Genomic DNA, 16,594 nt, shown 5'->3' on the forward strand with positions numbered 1-16,594 from the left:
ATTGACTTACATATCTGTTGGTACAAATATTACAAGGACAGTTTCGGAATTTCATATGAATTAATTTAATATCCTTGTCCTCTTTGACAGTTCACGATAATAACTATAAATATCTACGTCATGTATTGTAGAATGCAATTTGTTCATTAGTCTTCTTCTTCGCCCGTCTTCTGTGAAACGGGTTTGTTTGACCCATGATCCGATCCAATCGGATCTCGCACGTTACATAATGAAATTCAACGATTTTTACGTAGTTTTGATCGGATTCGAAAGTCAAGGAGAAAACACATACTTATTTTGCAAATCCACAAGCATGTAACAGTATTGTTTTTAAGGTATTTGCCGGAGCCGACGTTAACGTATTCTGTATTTTACCGGCGACCGTATGAATGTTGATTGCACGTATGTATCCTTGCTTCATACCATAAATCGTTCACATCTCACGTTCCTTCATTTGTAACGTATTATTTTTCAGAAAGCTATGTACCTGTTCTTTGAATGTTCCATTGCTCTGGAAACCAAAACGTGTAATGAAATCGGAGGAGATCTGGAGGTATGAAGCAATCGAACATTCAAAGAAAGGAGGAAATCTGGAGGTATGACCAAAACGTGTATTGGAAACCAAAGGGTGCTTGTGTTTCTATGTCAGAGGAGAAGAGATCTTGGTTCTAGCCTTCTGGGAATTACAAATAATTTTTCCAACAATCCCAAAAATAGCCTTTGTTAATTGTGATTTAAAAATCAATTGTATTTTTTAAATCAGTATATATGTTAAAAAAATTAGAATCCTAGAATCAAATCTCAGCCATTAAAATAGTTCTAAATATATCTGATGGTTCACATCTATTTTGCAAACCAACAAAAAAAAAATTTAAGTCTCCTACGGTAGGAGACCTAAAATGGTCTCCCACCATAGCCTTTGCCGATAAAGAGCACTTAGAGGATACTAGATATTACTACCTTCAGATTAACAGAATCAACTTTTGACACCAACCTTGATTCATAACATCTTTTTAATAGCGCTTAAAATCAGTTATACAACATGCATATAGGGGTTAGACTCGTGGAATCAATTTTAATCAAGAATAACCAAAACATATCACTATATTTTAGTAATTTTGGCGCAAATCATAATATTACCATCAGCAAATATAACATAAGTTATCAAGATAAAGTGTGTGTTCTTTAAAACAAAATTGACAAAAATGAAATCCTAAATAACAAGTGATAAAAAAAACTCCTAAGTTGGTGACACAATGGTACATGTTTTCTCAAAATATAGAGGCTACTCGGCATCTTTTTTCTTCTTGGGCACTCTATAGCCACCAACAACACAAGCATGGTCCCTCTCAAATGGTTCAAGAGTCACTTGCTCCATTGGCTTAAATTGATCAGCTTTCAACTTGTTCACCTCAGCGCTGAATACTGCCTCAGCTGGAACTGTGGAATCAATACAATTGGCCTACAAATACAAAATAAAATTGATTTAGAAACCAAAAAAAAAAATTAAAATTTAAACTTAATTCAAAGCCAAGCAAGCATCAACATTGACATAAATTCATTCACCATTTTACAAAGGTTTGAAGGGATTTTATCTATCCAATGAAGTTATAAGGTCAAAATGAGCACACGCCAATACTAACCTCATTTTCCCATGGTTTATTGTTATTGAAGTAATGCATAACAAAAAAATACGGATTGTTTTCCAAGATTCCTATAGAAAGTAAGCTTTAAAAAACAAGAAACTGGTTTAATACAATAGATTTCTGAACAAACCTTGATAGAAATAACAAAGTGTCCTCCAGCTTTGAGATAATATGAAGCATTCAGACCTAAAATTCTTGCCTGCAAATATCAACATAGTATAATCAACACTGACACGTAGAATACATGGAGATTCGTCCCACTGCTATTTGGTTAACATTAACACTTACACTTATATTTATTAAAAACAAACAGACATCAAAAGTAACAAATAAAAATCCAGATTGCAAATCAACAATCAAGGATATAATGCAAGATACGGAAACGCAAACCAAAAATGACTTTGAGACTGCAAGGTGTTTCAAGCCACCACTATTTAATAAACATCATATATACAACACATTTCGATCAAATTCATTCATAGAAAACAAACACCAAAAAGTTAACAAATTAAAAATCTGAAAATCATTAAAATAAATTAGGCTCAACTGGAAAAAAAGGGAATCTGAAACAAAAACCATGTGCCTAAACAAGTCATTACTGCCCCCAATCCTGTTCTTAACATTATAAAACAATATAGATAAATAGAGAGAAAAAAAAAATTGATGTGCATCAGAATCTCGGGTCTACATCATCCAAGAAGTCTTGAAGGGGAATCCGAGTAACTCATCACATGCACTGATGTAGTGATCAAAACATTTTACACTTTGAAATGAAAATTTATAAACAAAATTGGAAACGAAAATTTATAAACAAAACAGGATTTAAAATACAGTATTAGTTTTTAGTAAAACAATATAAAGAAAAAGACCAAAATATGTGCATCAGAATCTCGGGTCTACATCATCCAAGAAGTCTTGAAGGGGAATCCGAGTAACTCGTCACATGCACCGATGTTGTAGTAACCAAAACATTTTACATTTTACACTTTGAAATAAACAATAATAAACAAATTATGCATTCCATCAAGACACATTAAATCAGTAAATAGATTACTACAATGACATAGTAGAGATTAATGTTATGCATTAGTAGAAAAGTGAATGGTACTATCATGAGAGTTAAAAATATATAGCTAGTACTCTTAACATAAAAAAGAGTGAAAAATTAAACCACACCTGATCAGGCTGAGCAACATCAGAAAATATCACATCTACCATGCCAACCAACATTCTGTACTTGGCGGGATGTCTAGCATCTTCAATAATTGGTATAACATTAGTACGCTTCTTGGCCATATTGACCAAGTCACGCCCACTTCGATGGGAGAATTCTACTGCATACACAACTCCAGTCTACATAAACAGAACATGATATTCTAATCAGCCTCAAACACAAAACATACATATGTTGGAAGAAGAAAAAAAAAATCAACCAAGTTGAACTAATACTTACAGGACCAACAATATCAGACACATGAGACACAGTTGTTCCAGAAGCAGCTCCTAGGTAAAGGACTTTAGCGCCAGGTTTCTAGATAAAAACCAAAATTAAGATGTCAATATAATGTATTTAAAGGACAGTGTAATGTTACAGAAAAATGAAGCAACTTACAATCCATATATTGTCGACACCACCAAGGACAGCAGCTGCCAACTTAGAACGGAAAGGGTTCCAAATTCTATACTCTGTCTTAGTACCATCCTCATTCTGCAGAAAATATGTCACAAAATTGTCATGCCACTATTAAATAGAATAACATGACTGATACACACTGAAATCTTGAAAAAAAATATCACATTCAGAAAAATATTTTGCAAGATTTGTAAGCACATTTATGTGATAAAATCAAGTAAAAGAGATGTTATTGTCTAGTAAAATAGGAACAAAATGATTGATTGCAACACATAAACATGTAAGTTAAACTCAATCGACAGCTACTAATTTAAAAAAAGCTAAATAAATTCAAAGCACAAACATCCAAGGATGAGAAAGGAAATACCTGCACGGTAACCCTCTTCTCATTGTAAACAGCTTCTCCAGGAACAAGATTCTTAGTGACAAGAGCATCTTCTTTACCCTTAGCAATGAAAATACCCTCATGTCTATGGGGTTCAACAATAACCTTGCTTCCTCCCTTCATTCCACCACCTCTTCCGCCACCACGGCCTCCTCCACGTCCTCCTCTGCCTCCTCCGCCTCTACCGCCACCTCTAGCCTTGAAAGGGGTACCTCTATCTCCTCCTCGTCCTCCAAAACCACCTCTCCCACCTCCTCTACCTCCTCTATCACCACCCCTTCCTCCTCTGAACCCTCCACCAGAACCACCACGGCCTGTACAAATTCAACGCAACAATATCAACAAAAATCACTATATAGTTCATAAAACAAGCAAAATCATTCTTTTGAGCAAATTAGCGTAAACCCATTTGATTTTAACAAATAAAGGTAAACAAAAGCATCATCAATAAACTCTAATTCGAACAAGGATGGTTAACGTGTTCTGTTACCTCGAACAGGAGGAGCCATTGTAGAGAGATTGCGAAGAGTTTGATGAGAACGGCTACAAAGGGTTTATCAACGCAACGAAATGTAAAGACTTCAACGCAGAAGAAAGGATTTTATAGTTAAGAGTTAGGGTTTAGGATTAGGGTTTTGAATTTTCATGGATCAGAGGAAAAGCCCAATTTCTAATTCACGGGCCACTATTCCGTTAAACAAACACGTGAACTAGAATTGTGGGGAAAGTTTAACTTTATACCCCCATTCATACTCCTTCCTACGCAAAACACATGAACTACCCAACATGTCCTTTATTTTAAATTAATAAAAATATTATTTTCACAAATAACCAGAATTGAAATACTGATAGAACAAGTACGTTTTTTTCAAAATTGGGTGTGGTGTTTGTAGATTTTTAAAAATAATATAATCTTCCATGGAAAGATTATTGTTCTGGACAAAATTTTGGAGCATGTCGATTTGTAAATGTCGTAATTCACTAATAAGAATTCTTCAAGCTTTAAACAATAAGTTATGTAGTTGCTCACGGTTGAAAGTACCATATCTTGAATCCCATTCATGATAGAAATGGAGCATCGGCTGCACAAGATATCCTTATTTATTAATTTTGTTAAGTTTGCAGCAACTTAGCCTAATTTTTTCCCGCTCATTTGCAAATTAGGTTTGCAATTATTTAACCTAACAAATTCCATCTAAAAAAATGCATCGCACCAATTTCATTCTTATCCTCTTGCCTTTTTTTTTTAAGCAAATATTTTCTACACTTTTAGGTTTGCAATTATTTAACCTAACAAATCGTTATTTATTAATTTTCTTAAGTCTGCAGCAACTTAACCTGTATTTTCTCACGGACAGTTGTTGTATGTTGCTGTTTCAAGAGTTACATCCAGAGAAGGACTAAAGATATTGATCACTGATGAAGATGGTGAAGATACCAATGTAACGTCTAATGTCGTATATGAGGAAGTATTTCGCAATGTGTGATGAAACTACATGCCAGTGTACTAAAAATTTCATATTTCTTTTACCGAATTATTGATAGGATTACCGAATTTTCTTTTATAATATTTTCAGATTTCATACATTTTATGAAGTGTTTTATTTTGTCTATTATAGATTATCACGTGTTATTTTTTTCACTGTTACCAATTATATATTGCATTTTATTATTCGTATGTCAATTTCTTTACAATAAACCCGAGCGGAGCACGGGTAAAAAATCTAGTATCACTTGATCATTACAAGTATGAGAGACACTAGGTGTATATATATATATATATATATATATATATATATATATATATAGACACACACACATTTTTTTTTAGGGATATATATACACATGAATGTATCTACATGTGCCATAAAAAAAAAAATCTCGATTGATGCATCATAGATCGAAGTAGAAGCATGTGATATTTGTTGGGGTTTCAATTTTGTGTTTCAAGAAAAAAATGTCGCAATGAACCGAACCAACTCAACAATAGTTTGGAGCTCGATTCAACAATTAACTCGTTGAACTTGGTTCATGAACCAAATGAGTTGAACTTAAGCTGAAAATTAAGTTCGTTAAATATATGAGCTAAACTTAAGTTGTATATAGTTCGACTGTAGAATTGGTATGACTGCAACTAAAACCAGGACCAACACCCAATCAGTGAGTAATTAAACTTACCTAGTATTTGAACCCAGTTTAAATGTCTTACATTTATGCTTTACTCTTCTAGCAAACTAAAAACTACCTAGTATTTGAACCCAGTTTAAATGTCTTACATTTATGCTTTACTCTTCTAGCAAACTAAAAACTAACAGAAATCTCTACCTAACATAATAACAAAATGCAAGGAATATTTAAGTATACAACAGAGATGAGGAAAAATCCGTTCATACCATTATTAAGATGGTTTTTTCACGACAGTTACTGAAGATTAACTTGTGGAAGCAAAGATACACTGCAAAGTAACCAAGTTGTTTGGACTCCAGTGGCAAGGAGCTCCTTCCAAGGACGTATTTGGGGAATATCGGGTTCGATTCCCAGGGGAAACAACGTTTGGCCAGTGTGCATGCCTGTACGCATGAGCCGGATTAGTTGTCCACCTTTGGTGGGTCGGAAACCGGTGCGAAAGCCAAAAAAAAAAAAACATTGCAAAGTTTTTAACTCCATAATGCACAAACCATGTGTTTCTAGAAACGGTTCTAAAAGGATGAAGACATTCAAAAGCCTTCGAAAAGTTATCTTCCAAAGCATATAGACTATTCTTCTTCCAAAGCATATAGACTATTCTTTATGGAGTTAGGGCCCGTTTGGATTGAGCTTATTTTAAGCTTATGCAAATAAATAAGCTTTTATTTATTATTCATATGCTTGTTAAGATAGTTTATGAAAAAACAATTGATGAAGATAAAATTTTCGTTAACAAGAACTCATGAATTAATATAAAAAGTCTATTTATTTGCATAAGCTATTTTTCAGCTCAATCCAAACGGAGATGTATCTTTATTTTTGAAAGTCAACTTCAAAAAGATATTTCAGATTTCAAGAAAAAGATATATGTTTCCCAAAAGTAAACTTTTGGATAGAGCAGTTATAATGAAAAAAATTGAGCATAGATGATGCATATGAGAGAGTATCCACAAGGACTAATCCAAAACTATAGAATTGCATGAACAATATTCATTTCACATGCCCAGTCATATAAACTTTTAACACAACAACGGAATAGGGTTGCCTGTTGTAACTGCGTCCTGCAGTAACAAATGGCAGCCATCCGATCAAATCAATGGCTGAGGTTATTTTAATGATTGAAACTGAGTTGAAATCTGAGCCGTACAATCTTAAATCAACGGATGTTATTTGTTACAGCGTGCAACTGTGTGAAAACTTTACAGCAGGGAAACCTAATCCCACAACAACCAAACCTTATCCCACTAAGTGGATTCGGCTCACATAAACTTTTAAGATCTTTAAAAATCACTGAATGGTGTAAATCATTGAATGGTGTGGGCACACCACAAGTTGGAGAGAGAGAGAGAGAGAGAGAGAGAGAGAGAGAGAGAGAGAGAGAGAGAGAGAGAGACTATTAGTTAAAACAAATCTAATAGACTATTACACAACTTACCCACAACAAGATACATAACAGATCATAGAAAAGTCTTGGATGCTAAAACATATGGGCGAGTAACATCTCCCAAGAGAATAAGTTATAGACAAACAGACGTAATAGACATCTACAAAGTGTTCGATAGCAAACTACATGATCGGTTCTTCATCATTTTCAGCATCGACCATTTCTTCATCTTCATTCTCAATATCAGCTTCATCAATATCAGCTTCGAGAAGCCATTGTTCAAATTCATCCACCTCATCATAATCATGTGTATATAAGCCATCTGACATATCACAAGGGTCGGGCCCAAGTTCCTCACCATTGCATGCCACATACAAGAAAGGTCTACTTCTAGCTAAAGCATCTACCATGTCTCTATTAACACTTCCAGTCACTCCCAACCATTTAAGCCTTGGAAAATACGGTTTCTTTAACCAACGAAAAGCAAGTGGTGTAATGCCACCACAGTTATACATATCCAACAAACGCAGACCGCTTTCATACCATCCAGCATCATCAGTCATCATTGAAGCTAATGCCATGATCGAGGTATCGCCAATTAGAGGGCATTGTCGCATTCGGAGATCCAAAAAAGGAATTCGGCTTTTTGCCAACTCTAGAACACCATTATCTGAGAGGTTAGGAAGGTTAGATAGATCCAAGTCCCTTAATTCCAACTTGCCACAACCATCAAATAGAACTGTTATGCATTTATCAGTGAGCCTCTTGCACCCTCGAAGAGACAATGCATACAGTGAATTAATAACGGTAGGCCGTAAGTATGAAAGTCCAGCATCAGTTATATCAGAGCCATCAATAAGTAAAATTTTTAGCCTCGAAAGTATGCCAATGGCTCGAAGAGCTTCATCCCCAAGGCTTCTGCAATCTCTCAAGTCAAGAACTTTAAGTTCCTCGTTCGATGTCAAACTAAAAACTGAATGATTCGTTAAGAGCTTGCACCATCTTAAGCTCACATGGGTTAAAGTAAGGGATGTTGCAGAGATATCATGAAAAACTAGATCAGTTAATTGAGTCCCATGAGTGACCTTAAGTTTGTATAGACGAGAGCAAGAATGCAGGATAGTTTTGATTCCTGTGTCTGTGACACGACAAAAGCCGCCAAGACATATGCTCTCCATGTTTGCACACTTATCAGCCATTAAAAGTAATCCTAGATCACTCACTCTTCGAAAATAACAAATTATGAACTCTTGGCTTCGGATCAATGAAAGATGTTTCAATCTTCCATGTTGATTAATTTGCTGAAGACCAGCGTTGGTTAGATCAAATGTAATTCTTGGTTCAACAAATGGTGCATCACGAAGATCCAAATGGGTCAAAAAGGCGAGACCTTTGGATATTGTGTTAACCATTGCATCTGTTATATAGTTCACCGAAAGACACAATTTCTGAATTCCAGGAAGTATGGATGGTTGGATAGGATTAAGGGGCTGATGAGATCCCAAATTTGAACTGAACAGTTCGATCACTGTAACGGAAGAAATATATCCAATCTCAAGAGAAGCAAGCTTCTCAGATGCAGAAGCCCAAACTCGAGCCAAGTTATGACGTAGAAAGAGAGAGACATCAAACATCAAAATCAAAACCTACAAAATCACCCATATGCACATTAGATCTAGTTGCATTAATAACTACTGAACATATCGTCATTATATTTTACACAAGGAAAAAAATACATAGGAAAAATAAAAATTCCAAGAAAGATTATGATGAAACTTTGAAGATCAAGCAAACTTTTATAATTATTAAGGTGTTACAATAAAAGCAATCTGCAATCATACATCTAGATATATCGGTAGTGAAAACAAACGATACAAAGTTGCCCAAGTCTTGGCATTTCCCTTTATTCTACATGAAAGTTAATGATCAAGCAAACTTTTGAAGCTCAATAAATATATGTCCAAACAAGAAACGAAATAATGAATTAGACAAAACAGAACCAATTACTTGGACAGCGGCTTTTGCCATGGCAAGTAGAATGTAATAAAAATCGACATCTCTTAGGGGTTGATAAAAGTAAAGTTAAGCTTAAGATCAATGAAGTTTAATAAATGCAGCCAAAATATCCATATTAAAGAAGAACGCCAAGCAGAAGACAGATAAATATCAGTTGTGACCTGTGATAGTTATTCATTATCTAGAAAACTTTCTTTAATACATGTTACAAACATGTTATTTTTGTTAACTGTTAGTATGTCTTACTTCTAACTGGGAGCAACCAGTGAGTAATTCCTCCAGATCAGATATGTGAATTGACCTCCCTCTTTTTTCTGCAACCGAACCCAAGTAAAGAGATCTATGGAAATAAACAACATGAATCGATAAGATCAACAACACTATGCTATGTAATTGTGAAATAACACAAATCCCCAAACCACGTAATTTCATAATCAAACATTTAAATAGCCACCGATCCAATCCATTCATCATAAATACTCACAAAGACAGGATAGAGAACAACAAACGAACCTTAGGTCTTTGCATTGAGTACCAATCTCAGAAAGAAGTCTCCCACTGAAATCAGAACAATTATACAAAGAGAGCTCATGAAGTGAGGGTTTGACCAATAGAGAGATTGAAGAATCATCAAGATGGCCACAATCAACTTTGAGACTCTTAAGATACGGATTAGGTGGCAGCAAAGGTGTGAGCAAGTTTCCAGATGGCGCAACGTCCTGAAAAAACAACAAATATTGTTATAAGATTGGGGAATTTCAAAAACCTAAACTGTTATCAGCGAAATAAAGAGATGAGATCTATATATACTTACGATGAGATGGAAATTAGGGAGGAAGGAGAGGATGTGTTTAGCGCAGGAGCGGAAGGTGGAGGCGGTGGTGGCTAATGAACAGATGGAAGCGACGTCGAGTTTGGTCATGATGGTGGCAAGCAGAGCGTGAGGGAGTTGATCCAACCTAACCTCCTCCGGACTCGCCATTTTCTCGATTAGATCAGATCGGTTTCGTCTCTGAAATGAATATCTTGTTTTCTGTTGAAATGAGACTTGAAAGTTGAAAGTTGAAAGTTGAAACACTATCAATCATTCTCAGATGACAATTGCTTTTTTGATATTAAAAGTTTCCTAATAACACATGGAAATGACAAAATTACCCTTAATAGTAGTTAACTACCAACAACAGTCAACTACCGCTGGCTTCAAAGGTGGTTAACTACCGAATTCATTCCCTTAATTTCATTCAGGTTCATTCTTCACTCTTCATCTTCTTCTTAACCATTTTCCACATTCCTCGTTTTTACCAATTGAGAAATGATATTCAAACAACCATTTTTGACAACTTTTGTGACAACTTTCTCTCTCATACACACATCACCTTTTTTAGAAATGATATTTGAACAATCACTTTTTGACAACTTTTGTGACAATTTTCTCTCTCATACACGCATTGTTCTTCTACTTTATCTATCTATTGCTTTGATTTTTGTGTCACTACCTAAATTTCTTTGTATAATGTGGTTGTCCAACAAGTTGTCACATAAAAAGGTTGTTCAAATAACATTGCTCTACCTTTTTACTTTCTCTCTCTATTGTTTTGGTTTTTGTGCCAATACCTCATTTCCTTTGTAAATTTTTGGTTGTCACAAATGTTGTCACATATATGGATGTTCAGATAACACAACTCTTCTCACTCCACCCATTGTTCTTGTTGTTGCTGATTTTGAACATACCCATAACTTCAATTTAAAAAAAAAATCCATTTTTTTGAATTGGGTATTTGTTATTGTTGTTTCTGAAACTACCCGTTATCTGAATTTTGTAAAAAAAAAAAAAAATCTTGTATCCATGGATGCACAAGCAAATTCATCAAATGGGTCACTCACTAATAACTCTTTTTCATTTGAATTCAAGATGAAGTTCATGAAAAACCAAACAAAAATGTTCATGATAATCTCATAAAAGAGGAACAAGATGAAGTTGTTGATGGTGACAGTGAAGAAGAAGGTGAGACAATTGATATCATGGGTAGGCCTATTTGTTTCAAGAGGATATTAGAGGAAGAAACACAAAGTTTTGTTCCCGCGAAGCATGTTGCGGTGGATTCTCAGGTTGTGAGATGGAGAAGGAAAGTTTTGTTTGTAGGACTGTGATGGAAGCACTTTGTAGTCATTTGACTGATAAGTATTCAGCGGTAGTTAACTACTGTCGGTTAGCACAACAGTAGTTAACTGCCGCTAGGGGTATTTTGGAAATTTCCATATGTTAATAGGACATCTTTGAAGTCAGAATAGCAATTTTGTTCTCAGATTCACGACATTTTTTTACAATAGGGAATAAACAAGTTGGACCAAATGTATGGAATTGCTATTTAGATGGGTTCCTTAATCATACACCTCCTAATGCTATGTCAAAATGTACATTTATTTGACATCCGTATATGACAACTTTTGATACAACAAAAATTTTATAAAGTAATTGAGATATTGACACAAAAATCAATGCAATACAGGGAAATAAAAACATAATGTGAGTATGAGAGAAAAGTTTGTCAAAAATAATTGTTTAAAGGGAACTTATACGGTACACCTCATAAATTAGGATGTACCGATACTTTTGCTTCATAAATTGATAAAATAATGATCATTTTGGGAAGTAAAGAGCTATTTGTCAGTGTTTATGTTTTAGAAAACATCATTTTGTACGGGAAAAAAACATAATTTCATTGTTTATAAGAATTATATTAAATTTTTAACATTTTCTCATAAAAAATAACCAATATTCTTCGTTATGAGTAATAAAAATTCAAAAATATTAAATTTTATTTCGTCGATACTTTTGGTAAATAAGATTTAATTTTTATAATTGTCAATGATAGGAAAAAAAATCTTAAAAAAAAAACTCATTTAATTATTAATTTAATTAGTTAGTGTACCAGTACACTCAAATATCTGAGTGTACTAGAGAATTTGCCTTGTTTAAATATTTTTTTTTTTACAAGATTCCATATATAGTAGAGAAAACTCCACTCTTTAAATTACATTCATCTCCCTTTTTAGGTTTCAATTTCATTACTCTCTTGTGGTCTAACCACAAAATTCTAATAGACAAAGGACGAAAAAATGGAAATTGTAAGGGCATTTTAACAACTGTGATGCACTTTTTTTATTTTGATTAGTATATTATTTTTTTTATAAATTTTAATTCACAATATCATTAACATATAATTTTAATAAATTAATAATAAAATAATCAAATTTTATTATTATTAACATATCGAGTTGACGTGGTGGTATTTACTTTATGACCTTGAAATGTGTTTCTGTTATGTTAATGTTAGATTCAATTTTCTCCGCTATCGATTTTAATGGGTTAGTTTGACTTATTAAAAAAGAATTATATTCGTGTTTTTTTTAACAAGAATTAATTTTATCTGCCTCTTTCTTTGCCATCAAACACACAAACATAACCCCTTTTCTTTCCTACTTCCCTTCATTGTCATTCTTTCCTCTATCTCAAACAAAGCATTCAATTACCAAACAGTAAATGCAAAGATGAATGAAATAAATTCCAGAAACTGCAGACAACACAGCTAGATAGCTCGGCTGCTAGGGATTTAACCTTCGGATGGCGGGGGAAGAAGAGAACGACGTCGCATATACAGTGAAAATCACAGTCACACTCACCGTCCCGGACACAAACGACGAAGGTTCAGCTAATAGCGATGACGCGGCAGAAGAAACGAAAGATGACGGAGCAAAGGAGTCAGTGGAGAAAGACAAAGAAGAAACGAGTAAACGTCATCATGGTTCTTCTACCACCAAAAGCAGCCGCTATGAAAACCAGAAACGCCGTGACTGGAACACCTTTGTCCAGTACCTCAAGAATCACCGTCCTCCTCTCTCCCTCTCCTTATGTACCGGTGCACATGTTCTTGAATTTCTCTCGTAAATATTAAATCCCTCCCTATATCTTGATATTTTGTTTGGTGGAGTGAGAATTCGTTAGTAACAGTGGATGTTTCTATTTCTTTGATAAGAAAATTAGGTCAGGTTTTGGTTTTTTTTCCTAACTAATTAGGCTTAATTATACTTCTAGTCCTTCAAGTTATTTTTAGATTTTGGTCTATTTTGTTTCATTTTGGTCTCTAAGTAGCAAACATTACACAATCTGGTACTTTAGTTTTTTTCGTTTCATCTTGGTCAAAGTTATTAACGTTGTATATTTTGGTATCTTAAATTACAAACATTAAAACATTTTGGTCCTGATGGGAAGCACTAAAAAGTCTAAAGTTTGTAACTTAAGGGACCAAAAGTGAAACTTAAAATTAACTTAAGGGACTAACATATAATTTAGCCAACTAATTATTATGATATGAACTGTGTGTAAACTGGTCTCCTCCACCTAAATGTGAAGACTAATCCCTCAATCCTTGAGGGATCCAAATGGTGCAAACACTCCCTAAGGCTTTGTTTGCGAGTTTGGAGGAGAAGGGATGGGAGGGATTTGGAAAGAAAAAAAAAGCAAGAAGCAAGTGGAAGAAATAGATGACATTGAGAGGAGAAGACTTTGGGACTTGGGAGTTCATTTTTCTTCGTAATACAAAATCCTTCTCATTTGGAGAACTCAAAAAATTTATTGGAGGAGGGTTTTGGGGGGATTTTGGAGGGTTTGCATGAATTCTTCAAATTTAATCCATATAGTTATAATATTCTTAAAGTTAAAAATATATTAATCATAAGTATTAATATATCATTCTCTAAAAAATTACTCTTTCAAAAAATATGAAAGATTTTACCAGTTTTCCCTATATTTCCAACCCTCTAAAGTCCAAAGCCCTCGCTTTCCCTCCCCTCCAAACTCCCAAACCAAGCCAAGAGTTTTAACTCTTTTGCATGCTCAATCTTCAGTATGAACACGACTACACGAGACCTTGGTTAAGTTAGAAGAGTCTCAAACGCTCTTGGGTTTAACTTTCTTTATTTGTGATGTTTATGCTGGTTTTTTTGTTTTTTTTAAACATATATATCCTTCAGGTTTTAAATAGTACATATTCATGCAACCTGTGCTTTGTACTCTAAGGAGCAGCCCATTAGAATGAATTGAGACATGGAAAGAGTTCTACACAAGAGATCTAGGGTTCATCCGTGATATTAAAATTTCTCCTTCTCCTGACAAACTAATAGAGTAACATTTGCCTATAAAAAAAAGTCTGTTTATGCAACCTCTCTTGTTTATTGTTTTTTTTTTTTTGTTGAATTGTTAATATTTTGATGTAGGTACTTGGACCAATTTGGTAAGACAAAAGTGCACACACCGATTTGTCCATCCTACGGACACCCAAACCCTCCAGCACCATGTCCATGTCCATTAAGACAAGCTTGGGGAAGCGTTGATGCACTCATAGGTCGTTTAAGGGCAGCTTTTGAGGAAAATGGAGGGAAGCCAGATAGAAATCCATTTGGTGCTAGAGTTGTTACACTTTACCTTCGCGGGCTTCGTGATCTTCAATCCAAAGCAAGAGGTATTAATTATGAGAAGAAGAAGAAGAAAATGAAGCGTCCACAACAACAACTACCGATGCAATTACCTCTTCATCACCATCGACATCAAAATGCAGGGTTGCCAGGTGATGAAACCGTGCAAGAGGGGAAAATGGTAAAGGCAATTTCCAGTTCTGAAGTTGTACAAGAGGGGGAAAATGGTGGTTACATCAATAAAGAGAAGAACAAACCTGGTAGAAAAAGAGTGAACGCCGATAATAAATTGGTCAGTGAAAACAAGTCAAAGAGTGATGTCTTGAGGAATACTAAAATCAGGAAAATTAAATACAATGAACACAAGGGGTCACAAGTCTACCAGCGGGATCCTTAGGTAACACCACATAATCATCAGTCTGCTTGTTTATATCTCATTTTGACATTGACTTGTAATTAGCGGTTCTATGTTTCTGTTTCTCAATCAACAATTGATTGGGGGGTGGGGTGGGGTCCTTACTGGAATGACTCTGCTTGAAAGTAACTTTTTACAATAATTTAACTGTTGCAATTTGCTTTTGAATGTACCTGTACCATTGAGTTTCATATATGTTTTCTGAATTTGGCACCTCCATCTTTTCTGGATATTATTCCCTCTTGGGTTATGAACAGATTAGAGTACAAGGATTGTAATCATACATTTCAAAAGAAATACCACGGTGTTAACGGTTGTGAGCTCTGAGTGATTTTTTTAGTGCGATTGGCATGTGGTAGTCATAATGTCTTTGTCCTTGGTGCTTGTCATACGCTGTTTCTCCCAACCTTTTCAAGAAATGCTACTCCTCACTTCTCATTCAATATCTTGTCATCTTATCTTTTGAATTTATCTCAATTTATTACTGTATGGTGTCCCTGCTGGTTTTCCTATTAGTATTTTTGCATGTTATTACGCATACTCACCACATGTTGGAGCTGTTAGGCTGGACTTTATTCTTTTTTATGTTTTCTTGTTGATATTTTTTTGTCTGGTTGTACTTTCAAACGTTCTTGGGTAAAATTGTATTTGCTTCACGTTAATTATTTTTTTGCTGCTTTTACTTGATAGTCTATTGTTTCTGTTGCTGGTAATTTCTGCATTTTTATTTGAGTTGTTGATTGAATGCAGGGAACTATTAAAATATCCACCAATTATTTACTGGGAATTGATCGGCTTAATTGGCCTTGGGTGTTGAAATTGAAAGATTGGTCTTCTTTTGATTTATGTCAGGAACTTTGACCTCGTCATCAGGCTGAAGTCATATCTTCCTTGCCTTATAAAGAATGTACAGATCCTTTTGGAGGGGCTCTCAACCTTGCTATGAAGTTGCCGGATTATTGTGTAAAGCCAGACATGGGTCAAGAACATATATTTTCTTATGGATTAGCTCGGGAGCTTGGACATGGATGATTATGTGACTAAACTCCATTGTGATGTGTGTGATGCAGTACGCTTCAATTCCTGTCTTTCCTGGCTTGCTTTTCCAGAACTCCTGAATAATTTTCCAGAGCTTGTGTACATTTCCTGATCAATTCCAGCTGGGATTAACCAGAGAGTAACTCCTCCAGATCAGATATGTGAATTGCCCTCCCTCTTTCTTCTGCAACCGTGAACCGACCCCAAACAGAACTATGAAGATAAACAACATGAACCATAAGACTAAGAATAACAGCACCAGTATGCTATGTGACTGTAAATTAACAAATAAATCCCCAAACAAAATAATTTCATTATCAATCATGTAAATAGCGTTTGATCCATTTAATTATCACCAAGCCAATCTACATGACAACAAACAAGCATTAGGTCTTTACATTGAGTCCCGATCTCA

General features: G+C 34.7%; 3 protein-coding genes and 2 non-coding genes across 6 annotated transcripts; 1 reads left to right on the top strand and 4 right to left on the bottom strand.

Annotated features, from left to right (window-relative positions):
• Window positions 1–1,107: 1,107 nt before the first annotated feature.
• Window positions 1,108–4,238, bottom strand: LOC146959247 (rRNA 2'-O-methyltransferase fibrillarin 1-like). The gene is made up of 7 exons (XM_085740803.1): window positions 4,155–4,238; window positions 3,647–3,978; window positions 3,259–3,354; window positions 3,100–3,177; window positions 2,823–2,999; window positions 1,777–1,845; window positions 1,108–1,462 (listed from the first exon to the last, which is right to left on the bottom strand). The coding sequence occupies exons 1-7, from the start codon at window positions 4,171–4,173 to the stop codon at window positions 1,286–1,288; spliced, it is 948 nt and encodes a 315-aa protein (XP_085596929.1). The 5' UTR covers window positions 4,174–4,238; the 3' UTR covers window positions 1,108–1,285.
• Window positions 2,313–2,383, bottom strand: LOC146959248 (small nucleolar RNA snoR60). Its single transcript, XR_015025297.1, has one exon. It is a non-coding gene; the product is annotated as a small nucleolar RNA snoR60 (small nucleolar RNA).
• LOC146959249 (small nucleolar RNA snoR60) lies at window positions 2,525–2,595 on the bottom strand. The gene has a single exon (XR_015025298.1). It is a non-coding gene; the product is annotated as a small nucleolar RNA snoR60 (small nucleolar RNA).
• Window positions 4,239–7,247: 3,009 nt separating the features above from the next.
• Window positions 7,248–10,294, bottom strand: LOC146959250 (F-box/RNI-like superfamily protein). Its single transcript, XM_085740802.1, has 4 exons — window positions 10,066–10,294; window positions 9,765–9,970; window positions 9,498–9,591; window positions 7,248–8,881 (listed from the first exon to the last, which is right to left on the bottom strand). Exons 1-4 carry the CDS (start codon window positions 10,231–10,233, stop codon window positions 7,418–7,420), a joined length of 1,932 nt encoding a protein of 643 aa, XP_085596928.1. The 5' UTR covers window positions 10,234–10,294; the 3' UTR covers window positions 7,248–7,417.
• A 2,511-nt stretch (window positions 10,295–12,805) lies between these two features.
• Window positions 12,806–16,559, top strand: LOC146959251 (uncharacterized). 2 transcript variants are annotated; one of them, XM_085740805.1, is made up of 3 exons: window positions 12,806–13,196; window positions 14,529–15,123; window positions 15,892–16,559. In XM_085740805.1, exons 1-2 carry the CDS (start codon window positions 12,877–12,879, stop codon window positions 15,121–15,123), a joined length of 915 nt encoding a protein of 304 aa, XP_085596931.1. In that variant the 5' UTR covers window positions 12,806–12,876; the 3' UTR covers window positions 15,892–16,559. The 2 variants fall into 2 exon arrangements, with proteins under 2 accessions (XP_085596931.1, XP_085596932.1); XM_085740806.1 differs by having other exon boundaries at window positions 15,994–16,559.
• The last annotated feature ends 35 nt before the right edge of the window (window positions 16,560–16,594 follow it).

The sequence above is a fragment of the Medicago sativa genome, chromosome 1 (genome assembly GCF_051527215.1).
Source record: "Medicago sativa cultivar Bolivia chromosome 1, Bolivia_mono, whole genome shotgun sequence".
Classification (NCBI taxonomy): domain Eukaryota; kingdom Viridiplantae; phylum Streptophyta; class Magnoliopsida; order Fabales; family Fabaceae; genus Medicago; species Medicago sativa.

Coding starts and splice junctions, on each gene's coding strand:
- LOC146959247 (XM_085740803.1), bottom strand. Junction 3,355..3,646: donor AGAAGAGGGTTACCGTGCAG/GTATTTCCTTTC, acceptor TATTTTCTGCAG/AATGAGGATGGTACTAAGAC. Junction 1,463..1,776: donor ACTTTGTTATTTCTATCAAG/GTTTGTTCAGAA, acceptor TTGTATTTGTAG/GCCAATTGTATTGATTCCAC.
- LOC146959250 (XM_085740802.1), bottom strand. CDS start 10,233: ATGGCGAGTCCGGAGGAGGTTAGGTTGGATCAACTCCCTCACGCTCTG. Junction 9,971..10,065: donor TCCCTAATTTCCATCTCATC/GTAAGTATATAT, acceptor TTGTTTTTTCAG/GACGTTGCGCCATCTGGAAA. Junction 9,592..9,764: donor ACTCAATGCAAAGACCTAAG/GTTCGTTTGTTG, acceptor TTATTTCCATAG/ATCTCTTTACTTGGGTTCGG.
- LOC146959251 (XM_085740805.1), top strand. CDS start 12,877: ATGGCGGGGGAAGAAGAGAACGACGTCGCATATACAGTGAAAATCACA. Junction 13,197..14,528: donor CATGTTCTTGAATTTCTCTC/GTAAATATTAAA, acceptor ATTTTGATGTAG/GTACTTGGACCAATTTGGTA.